The following is an 11,710-nucleotide window of genomic DNA, read 5'->3' as shown; positions in this document are numbered from 1 at the left end:
TATAAAGACACATGCACACATATGTTTATTGCGGCACTATTCACAATAGCAAAGACTTGGAATCAACCCAAATGTTCATCAATGACAGACTAGATTAAGAAAATGTGGTACATATACACCATGGAATACTATACAGCCATAAAAAAGGATGAGTTCATGTCCTTTGTAGCAACATGGATGCAGCTGGAAACCATCATTTTCAGCAAAGTATCACAAGAGCAGAAAACCAAACACCTAATGTTCTCACTCATAGGTGGGAACTGAACAATGAGAACACTTGGCAACAGGAAGGGGAACATCACATACCAGGGCCTGTTGTGGGGTGGGGGGAGGAGGGAGGGATAGCATTAGGAGATATACCTAATGTAAATGACGAATTAATAGGTGCAGCACACCAACATGGCACATGTATACATATGTAACAAACCTGCACATTGTGAACATGTAACCTAGAACTTAAAGTATAATAAAAAAGAAAAAAATAAATAAAATTAAATTAAAAAATAAAAAAAGTAAAACAGCTGCTCTTTCATCTCCACTGAGACCAGAGAAAAAGGATTAGATTTAAACACGTGTAAGAAGGGTTCTTGCTGAGCATGGGAACCATTTTGTGGTAGGGAATTCTGCCATTCACTGGAATACTTTCCCCAGTCGGCCATGGGATTTCTCCGAAAAATCTCTAAGGACAACATACATTCTCATTCATTTAGGACAGTGATCCTTACTATATAAATACATATATATATATATATGGTTTTATTGAGATATAATTAATATACCATAAAATTCACCCATTTAAAGTATACAATTCAGTGGTTTTGGATATGTTCACAGGACTGTGCCACCTTCATCACAATCAATTTTGTAATATTTTCATAACCCCAGAAAGAAGCCCTCTGCCCATCAGCATTCACTCTGCCTTTTCCCTCACTCTCTACCCCAGCCTAGGAAGCCACTAATCTACTTCCTGCCTTATAGATTTACCTATTCTGGGCATTTCTTATAAAATGGTCTCATATAAGATATGGTCCTTTATGTCAGGCTTTTTTCACTTAGAATACTATTTTCACAGTTCATCAATGTTGTAGCATGAATCAGTATCTGTCTTTTTGTGACTGGCTTATTACACTTAGCATAATGTCCTCAAGGTTCATTCACGTTATAACATGAGTGAAAATTTCCTTTCTTTTAAAATTGAATAATATTCCATTGTTTGTGTATAACACATTTTGTTTATCCATTCATAGGTTGATAGGCACTTGGATTAGTTCTATCTTTTGGCTATTGTGAATAATGCTGCTATGAACATGGGTGTACAGAGGAGGGTAAATCTTAACCTTAAATGTGCATAGGAAACCTCCCAAGCAGCCTGTTAAAAATGCATATTCTGAAGCCCCATACACCCCTCTTGATTCCCATTGTTCAGTACGTGTAGAGTGGAGTTCAGAAACTTTTAAGCACTTCAGGTGATTTGCTCTGTCACCTAGGATGGAGTGCAGTGACGTGAACACTGCTCACTGCAGCCTTGACCTCCCTGGCTCAGCGGTCCTCCCACTTCAGCCTCCTGAGTAGCTGGGATTACAGGAATGTGGCACCGCACTCAGCTAAACTTTGTATATTTTGTAGAGGTGGGGTCTCGCTATGTAGCCCAGGTTGGTCTGGAACTCCTGAGGTCAAGCAGTCCTCCCACCTTGGCCTCCCAAAGTGCTAGCATTACAGGCATGAGCCATGACACCCAGCCCGTACTTTAGGTGATTCTAATAAGGGTGAACTTCCAATCCTATGAAGTCAGGGTGTAGGCTCACAGCCTTTGGCACTAGAGTGAAGTCTGGCTTACAATGCCTGTCTCTGCTTGCTCTTTCAGTGTCCACCATGAAGAGAACACAGGTTGGTTTTGTGCTTCTGCTCCTCTTTCCTCAGCGTAGCTAACATGTTTTATCAAACAAAACCTTTCCAAGCTTTTATTTGGTCCCTAACGTCAGGTGAACCTGAAGGGATTAGTGTCCCGCTGTACCTGTAGTGGTTTTTGGAAAGGGCAGGAGTGACTCTTTCAGGATTAGGCATGAGGAAGCCAACAACAGAGATGTGCTGGACCATGGTGCAAAACTCATGCGTCTCAGGAACAGTGCCTCCTGCCTCTGCCAGAGAGATTAGAAAGGCTTTGTTAAGGGAAGCAAGAGAATGAATGATCAGAGTTTCTACAGTTCAGTGAAAGACTTCATTGATTTGCTGATGAAGAAACCTACATGAGCTGAAAATACTAATTCTGGATGATGTAGTCCGAAAGACAGGTGTTCAAGGCTGTAAGCTAAATTAGTAACCTATTTAACAGGAGGTTTTTGTCAAACTTCACAATCGGCTTGCTGTGTGATCTTGGGCTACTTATTTGATCTTGTTGAAAAACACTCTTCTACCCAGTAGATAGGAAGTGATCTTCAAAGTTATAAGACTCTGTTTCTGAAGCATCATTGACCCAGCTTCCCACTGATGTTGGTGTATATGAATGGGAGATTAAAGATCTTTGAGAACAAGCTCAGAAAACTGAGAACTGATCTCAAAATACAGAGATACTGGGAAATAACAGCCATAAAATCTGAGTTAGTGAAGAACAAAGGCTGTAGTGGTTGGGTTAGTGGTTATAACTTAGGTCATGAGCTTTAAGCACCCAGGGGCACACACAGTTTTGAGCATGAGCGTCCTCATACACAAGTGATTGAATGAAAAGACGGATTTGCTTGGATAGAAAATCAAGCCCCACTTGTACCCCAATCCTAACTCAATCCTTGTACCCCAAATCTAAACTACTACATACTAAAATACTAATGATACTGATTTCGATCCTGAATATCTTATTTTATGACAAACCTATAACAAGAGATCCCAGCATATCTGGTCAATGAGAGGCACCTTAACTTCCAGAACCTTTATTTATTTATTTATTTATTTATGTATGTATGTATGTATGTATGTATGTATGTATTTGAGATGGAGTCTCGCTCTGTCACTCAGGCTGGAGTGCCTGTGGTGCGATCTCAGCTCACTGCAACCTCCACCTCTCAGGTTCAAACGACTCTCCTGCCTCAACCTCCTGAGTAGCTGGGACTACAGGCATGTGCCACAATGCCTGGCTAATTTTTGTATTTTTAGTAGAGGCAGGGTTTCACCATGTTGGCTAAGCTGGTCTCGAACTCCTGACTTCGGTGATCCACCCACCTCAGTCTCCAAAAGTGCTGGGATTACAGGCATGAGCTAGTGCACCCAGCCTCCATAACCTTTTTATATCTATAAGTCTAGAATTCTGTGTAGAAATACAGCTGTCATGATGACCATCTTGATTAATCTTAAGCAGTATGAGATATCAGAGTACTTTTGGAATCACCAAGAAAGATTGTTTCATTTGGTTTACTGGCAGTGTTAAATCTAGTTAGTTATTTTCTGATTATTTAACTTGATGAAAGTTTATGGTATATTGTGATTGTTAATTAACATAGGACTTACCATTTAGCCAAAACAAAATGGTAGCTTACTTTTTCAGTGTATCTGGAGAAGCAGGAGAGTGTACAAGTTAGTAGTTCATGTTCCAGCTTTGCCAATTACTAGCTGAGCAAGGAAATACTTGAGCAAATTACAGAGTCATTCTGCCTCTATTTCATCAGTAAATTGGAGGAAATAATGGCACCTACTAATGGATAAAATGAGTTAAAATGTATAAAATGCTTTGAATAGTACCTATTATATAGTAATCACTCAACAAATGTTAGTTTATTATTGCTATTGTTGTTATCATAGCATTTTCTAGTTTGCTTGGCACTTATGCCTATCTTTTCTCATTTTAGCTTCATGATAACCCTGTAAGTAAGGCAAATGTCATAAATAAGGAAAGTAAGGATTTTTTAAAAAGTGACTTATTCATGGTCCCAAAGCTAGAAGTGTTGGTAAGTGGGGCTAGATCCCACATCTTTTGACTGATAATCTGTCTCTCACCATGTCATGATGTCTCCTTCTCAGCATGCTGAATAAATGGGTGCCATTATTTCTGGCACACTGTCTCTTTAATAGCCACATATTCTTAGGGATCCAGTTAAGGTTGAGAAGCTGAGAGCATGTTGGCTTCTGAGATCAAAGATCATTTTACTGACCTCAAATTGTATACCAATATGATGATAGGGTGTTGAGATACCCAGGCTAAAGGAGTCACATTTGACAAAATCTTGTGTAGATTATCATATTTTCATAATGGCTAAATCTTTTATGATATCATTCAAGCTCAGTGACTTCCCAAATCATACTAATAAGTACAAGAAGTGTTAGCAAAAGAGATGAAAAAATTGAACTTGTAAATGAGACCTTTGTACCAAATTATTGGATGTTTTTTCTTCAAAGGCTCATTCAGAGATTTTGAATTCTTCAGTGGGTTCTTGGTATCTTATGACATAAAGCATCCTCCCATTAGGTCTGGGAAAATCACCACAAGGATGCCAATACTTCTGATATCTTAGCAACAAGGATCTTGCTTAGATCCATACTTGCCTTTACCCAAATCTGGATTGAATTACTGGAAGTTGAGTGATCTAGCTCTAAAGACTGTATAAACATTAGAAAAGAGAGCTCTGTTAACACCAGATGGCCTTATCTGTAGATTTTTAAAATGTAGTCTATAAGAGAACCATATAAGCATTATCCAGAGAGACAAAAGGAAAGAAAAATATAAGCCACAATGGTTTGAAATATCCACCTCTATTTTATAGAACCTGGACTCTACTGATGTTCTTCAGCCCCAGTCCTGCAGTTATTCATGTGGATTTCAACAAGAGAGTAGCTAGTGAAATTCAAGCTCAGATGTAGTCATTGAGCCAAATAGTATAGTGACTAAGTTGGAGATTTTAACTCACGACTATTGCCTTTGGTTGTCTAGCTTCAATACTATTTAAGAAAATAAGTATTTCTAGGTTATTTGAGGGATTTTGACATGGATGCAAAATATTAGTCTGTTCTTCTTCCTTTGACCCCAGGACTTGGGATGAAATCACATGATTTAATCATTTTGAATCCATATGGCTCCTCTGAGATAGGGCCAGATGTAACCAGAAGGATTTATAGGATGTAAAATTCAGAATGGATTAGAAAAGCCTTTCTATGTTCAGCCCAACACATTCTGAATCAATGTCCCCTGAATGGACCAGAGCAATCTCTGGCTGGCCTAGTGGGGAGGTTGTCATGGCAACTGACTGGCAAGCTCAGCCGGTGGAATGTGAATACAAACAATAGAGTGATAAGACTGTGTACAGAGTGGCATACTAAGGCTGCTTCTGCCCAGGTACAGTGGCACATAGGTGAACATGTGAAACTGTTGCTGCACTTTGTACCTTCTTAACAATCTCTGGCAGCTCATTTGAAATTTACCAAGTGCCCTTTCCCAGATGTTGGTATAAACATTGCTGCTGATAGATAACAGACGCTATGGAAAAATCAGCACCCAGCTGATAGGTGCAGAGGTATACAAAGCCCTGGAGGGCCATTGGCATAACACTGCTCAAAATTTTTCTGAAGGAGGCTGAAGCAGGTTTAAGGTAACTCTTATGACTCTTCAGTGCCATCTTGTGTCCTTTTAGATACTGAAAATTTACTAGAAGGCCACTCTCGGACCCATTATTAGGCAGCAGCAGGGCAGAAATGGAAAAGTTAGAGCAGGATTCTATTGGAGCTTGGTATTCCCTTTTACAGCAGAATAAGCATACCAAGGCTTCTGAGCTTTAAATTGATTTAAAAAATTAAAATTACAAATTTTAGTAGAATCTGGAAATAAAAATAGAATAAAATGCCAAATGATGCCACGAAAAGATTCCAAGAGGAATGGTGGGCTAGGGGTTGAGGGAAGGGATGGAAAAGATGGATTTGGTGTTGAAGATTCTTAAAGATAGATTTGGTGTTGAGGATTCTTACTGTTGTCATTACTAACTCTTGCAATAGAATATTTTTAATCTCTTCAGTCATGCTGATAATGCAAATGAATCAAGAGAGAAAAATAAAATGTGAACATCACCAATTCCACTTTATAACTCCACTTTATAACTCTTTTGTTCATGGTTAATGGAGTAAGAGATGGTAGCATTTGCTTAAATGGTACCTCATGTCTACCTCTAATCTCTTACCTACCCCAAACCCACCATCCACTGATGTCTCACCATCACCTCATCACCACTGAAAGCCATAATCAAGTCCCATTTAATTTCAGAAATGTGAAATAACCAAGTTGTGTTTCTGTGTGTTTCTTCCAGGTTTTGAGTTTTTTGAAACAAGTGCCAAGGATAACATTAATGTCAAGCAGACATTTGAGCGCCTTGTGGATATCATCTGTGACAAAATGTCAGAGAGTTTGGAGACTGATCCTGCCATCACTGCTGCAAAGCAGAACACAAGACTCAAGGAAACCCCTCCTCCACCGCAGCCCAACTGTGCCTGTTAGTGTCCCCACGCACACAGGCAGCTCTATGGGGCTCTGGTTGCCAACAAACAGCATTTGTAAATGGTCTGTTAGCCTTCGTTTATACTGCCTAATAATTATTTGAAGGAATAATTTGATGTCAATGGCTCATACATGCATCCAATTCTTGGGAGATTTCCTGTTTAATATGTGGCAAATATGTGATCTTAAATTTGTAAGAACTATCCATCTATAAACATCTAGTACCTGCATGTGACTTGTTATTTATTTGTCTGCTAGGCTCTTTTTGTTTCGAATTTGTTCTCAGACTACTTCTGGGACATCAGACTATAATTTCACTACAACAGGCTTTTGTCCCATTGATTCAAATTATGCTGTTCACTTGTAGGAATGATGACCAAGGAATTGCTTTGTGTGTGTATGTGTGTGTGCGTGCGCGCGCACACACACACACAGGGGAAGATGTCACAAGACTTCATTTGCTTTACTCTTAGTTGAAAATCAAATGGAAGTTTTTCTCATGATTAGGGATGCTGTCATGAGTCTGGTCAGTTTAGTATTGGGAACTGTGTCTTTATTTCACTGTTATTAATAACTGAGGAGATAATTGACCTATAAAGAAATCGAAATGTTGTTTTTAAGGTCCTTGCAATGTTCCTAAGTCATTAATACAACCTGACTGGGGCTATTTAACAATAATCTTCATTTACATGTTTAAATAAGCAAATACCTACCCAGGACTTTTTTCCCACTGATCCTACCCAACTCTGTGAATATTTGGCATCATTGAACAGATTGAGATGTATCTACTGAATGCCAGTTATGCCACAAGCATTGTAACCAAGAAGAGTATGAGTAGCTATGGAATTCCAAGGTCCCTTATTTTTCAATGACTTGCCTTCCCCAGCCCCCATAATGCACATCACTACCACCATCCCTTTCTGGAACCGTCACCACTCTTGGACTAGAGCTTTTGTTGAAGCTTGTTAGGGCTCCTCTTTCCATAGGATGTAGACTTGCCTCCCCAAACACGGCCATCTTCTCAAACCTCAGCTAAGTTCTTTTACCTGTTTAGATGCAATTTAAATCAGATTTCAAAGGGTGCCAAGAAAAAGGGAAATTTTAATCTTTAGTCATCTTTTTAAGTCCAGATGTTCATAACTTCTAAAGCATATTCCTCTTACGTGAATGCTTAAGTTACGCAGGAAACATTCTATAACTGTAGTGTTTCAATTTCAGAAATATTTAAGGTCTATAGCAATTTAAAAGAGGGAGGAAACCATTGGAACATTCTAATTTTGTATCACAAATTCCTAAAGAACTCATATGAATAAAGAGAAAACAACAAATCCTACCAGCTGTACAGAGCAACAGGGAAACTTCGCCTCTGTGTCACTGTCCAGCATTATTTACAACTAGGATTTAGGAAGGCAGCAGGGATTATTTGGTAGATTTGGAAGGATAGTTTCATTAAGTGAACTGTCTCTTTTTTGGTGTTCATGTCAAAGAAATTTTTTCCTCTTTTCAAAAATAGAGAGGCTTCCCATAGAAGTATTGAATGCAAGTGAAACAGGCATATATCTAATGATATCTCTGGAGAATAAATCCTTACAAGTCACAGAACTAGGTCGCACACATTAGTAAGTTAAAAGTTGGAAATTAGGGGAGAGAGCATTTGGAATGCTTTAAGCATTTCCATGTTATTTCTCGCCTTCCTAGTTGAAGATCCACCAATCAGTAGTACATTTCTACTTTGGCGCCCTGCAAAGCAAGCCTTAGCATAGTAAAGACAAGAAAACATTAATGTTTTATTAGCTTTTAATGGGGCAACCAACTTCAAAATCACAGGAATTACAGTGAAGGGAGAGAAAGAAGCAGGATGCATAAAAACAGATTTGTTTGCAGTAGTAGTCTGTTTGCACAATGTTATAATATTTCTGTAACTTGGGCCAGAATGTGGCCATGTTAAACGATATAGCTATTAAGCTCACTTTTACAATCTGAAGGGAACTAATAAAGCAGGAAACCCTTCCCATCCTCCTTTGCAGCCCTCAACCCACAAATATAAATAGATGTAAAAAGCTTAGAAAGAATATTTTGATGGCTTTTTCAGAAGGACCTTGATGTGTGTATTGTGGTAAAATGAAGAGCAAAATGAGACAGTATTTAAAAGTGAAAGAGCTGAGTTTTGCTCAGATGAAAACCCCTTCCCTGAAGAACTGATTGCTGTTGAAATTAATTGGCCCTTAGATGGGGAAGCCCTAAGCCAAGCTCCCACTTACACAGTGTCAAACATCCGCAGTGGAAACATTTCAGCCAGTCAGGGGAGAGGCATGCAACAATAGCCTAAGTGTCACTGCCAAGAAACATCTGATACTTTCTAATTTCTAAACCCCAATGGAAGTGAAGCCTTTTTCATAGATTCTCAGTTCTGAAACTCCCACCCTGCTAGGATTTCCATTCCAAATAATTCAACGAGAGGTTTCCAGAGAAACAGTCACAGAGCTCAAGAGAAAGAACACTTACATTCCTGCTGTAATTGCATAAAAAATTCCGGGTTTTAACATCAAATTTGGTAAATGGTTGGACAAACCCAAGGTGAACTGAGCTTTCAATGACATTGAACTATGTTACTTATAAATTATAACACTATAGTTCCAAGGTTTTTCAGCCTTTCGGCCAACACACACACACACACACACACACACTAAACCGTCATCTATCAACAGTCTAAATACATAACTAAATGCAGGTCATTTTTATCAATGGCCTAACTAAATTTATATTTAAAAGAACAAGACATTTAAAAAAGTACATACTCCTGGTAGTTTGTAAGTCATACACATTTATCTCTTGTCTTGGATGCAATTAAATTAGTGTTTTAAGTATGAATTTATTTTCCTTTTCTACTCATTACCTGACCACTTTCATTGCTCTAAATACCTTTAGGAATAAATCTTAACTGTACCAAATAGATTCTTCCAAGAGCTTTGGTGTTGGTACCTTCCTTTCTTTTCCTAATGCAACTGAAAAATTGGACTGAAAATTATTTCGCTTAAATAGCCATCCTCAGAGTGAATCAGCATTTCAGTTTTTGGAGATGGGGATGGAAATAGAAGGTGCACGAAGCGTCCTAAGATGGCAGTTCAAATGTTAGCATCACTTCTATACACTCATAAGAGAAATTGCTTCAGGGCAATGAATCAGTTCATTGTTGCTGCCCCCAGTGAACAGCTCCAACTGCCTTGATGAACTTCTAATGATTGTGAAAGCTAGGACGTTCTTCTAGTTCCTCCTTACAGTCACTTGAAGTTCAGGAATTTTTTTTGCTGCCTGGTAACTAAGTGCTAAGATTTTACTTGGAAAGAAAACTATGACGATGCCTTCAGTTGTAGCAGAAAGTTGTGGCATTGTGATAACAAACAAAATCTACAAAGTTACAACCCAAATTATACAAGACATCAATACACTCAGTAAACAAATACATATTTCACCTACTTAAATCATATCAATTATAGGCCTTTTGTTTAGTACACTGGTTATTTTTTAAGGAACCAATTTAAACTTTCAATTTTAAATACATCTATGCTGATGATAGACTTTCGGGTATATACAACCTTCTTCTTCTCTTTTAAAAGTTAAATACATACCACTATTAACTGAACTTCCATGAAGCAACATTAATTTTAGAGCATGGTAATCCATAATCAGTGGTTCATTGTGATGTGCTTTATCCAACATGTATCTTAGTGCATGGTTGAGGGTGTACCTTATGTGATCTTTTAGTTAACAGTGTGGCATTTGTGGGACTACATTAAAAGCATATCCAAACTACCAAGCTGTACCAAGCTGAGGTAGCACCTGCATGTGAAAAACTGTGATATGAATCTCATTTATAAAAAAGTCATAACTAAAACCCTTCTAGACCAAAAAGTTACTGTGTGTTTGTTAATAATCCTCATAGTACTACTGGAATGCTCAATCAGGTATTTTTGGTGTGGCTTACTTCAGAGCTGGCCTGTCCATCTGAAGAACGCTTTCTCTCACAATTACAGTTTGCATGACTAGAACCCAGAACTCTGTTCCTTTGCGCGTATAGTCACTTAGTGTGCTGTCCGGGTGCCATGTGAGCAACTACAACCATGTGGCCTTTCTGTCACTCCCTAGAAAATGCAACCTCTACAGCTCTGCTCAACTCTGCCTGTGTGCGTTGACTACCTTCGCTTTAGTAGTTTGCCTGTAAAATGGTGAAGTCTTTCTGATATGCTGAACCTGCGAGCGAGCTTTTGAGAGTTCTTCATATTTTAGGTGAATTTTTGACCAAAGTCAATTAAAGACATAAACCTGTTTTATATCATAGAATTTACTGGATCAAATCAAGTAAAAGATAAAGTTTATGACCACAATAAAAAAAGCCTTTACCCCTGCACTGCACTATATCTAAAGGGCTCTAGGTTGTAGAAATATAGTACCCCCTAACAGGGAAAAAACAAGTTGGGGGATTTATCTAAAACATATCTACCTATTGTTAATGGTATTTCACAAATAATTTTTTTCTTAAAAACATTTACAGAAATGCTGGACACTCCAGTCAAATAGTATTTCCCTTTGATACATTGAAATATTTGCTCTTAGATTACACACACAGTGCTGCCCTTCTCAACAATCACTAACAGGCTCACTCGCCTGATACAAAGGTATCAGGTAAACACTGATACTTTTTTCTAAGAAGGGAAAATTCCATCTATGGTGCTTTCTCAGTGCTAGGGAAAAGGGAGCTTTTACTATGTTCCAGCTATAACTCACATCTTACTTATAAGGTCCATAAAATCGGTTCTTCACACCAATTTGGTTTGATTAGTCTGTGCATGTAATTAATTTCCTTTAAACAGAGAGAGTGGAGGGGAAATACATTTCACAAACATTCTTGATAACAGAAATGAGTTATTTTAAAACCTCACTCAGAGCTCTAGTGTTAAGATCAGACCATCTAGCTAGTGGACAAATTGAACTATTTGCAGTTCTCTTTTACTTTCTGACTTTCTTTTAAATTACTGCAGTTTTTCAAAATGCTATCCTCATGGAATGACAGGACCAAGAATAGAAAATGAGACGTAAATTTCACCATTTACTTCCCATCAGCAACCATTACTGGTGGAGTTTCAAACAGTCATTACTTGCTGAAATGAGGTTTGGGGTTACCTGTGTATTTCATTCACCTGTGTTCATATTTCCTTCATCGTGGACAAGTGAGAGTTGGCTGTG

The 11,710-nt window shown here is 38.3% G+C and overlaps 1 protein-coding gene across 2 annotated transcripts in view; it reads left to right on the top strand.

Moving 5' to 3' along the window:
- Positions 1–7,064, top strand: part of RAB3C (RAB3C, member RAS oncogene family) — a 291,280-nt gene extending 284,216 nt beyond the window's left edge. For both annotated transcript variants that reach the window (XM_011942905.1, XM_011942904.1), the window contains exon 5: positions 6,279–7,064. In XM_011942905.1, coding sequence (XP_011798295.1) covers positions 6,279–6,466 — 188 coding nt within the window. In that variant the 3' untranslated portion in view covers positions 6,467–7,064. The remainder of the gene's footprint in view (positions 1–6,278) is intronic.
- Positions 7,065–11,710: the final 4,646 nt, after the last annotated feature.

Source organism: Colobus angolensis, unplaced genomic scaffold (assembly GCF_000951035.1).
Source record: "Colobus angolensis palliatus isolate OR3802 unplaced genomic scaffold, Cang.pa_1.0 Scaffold212, whole genome shotgun sequence".
NCBI classification, from domain to species: domain Eukaryota; kingdom Metazoa; phylum Chordata; class Mammalia; order Primates; family Cercopithecidae; genus Colobus; species Colobus angolensis.
The sequence above is the reverse complement of the archived record's forward strand: the minus strand, read 5'-3'. Positions and strand labels throughout refer to the sequence as shown.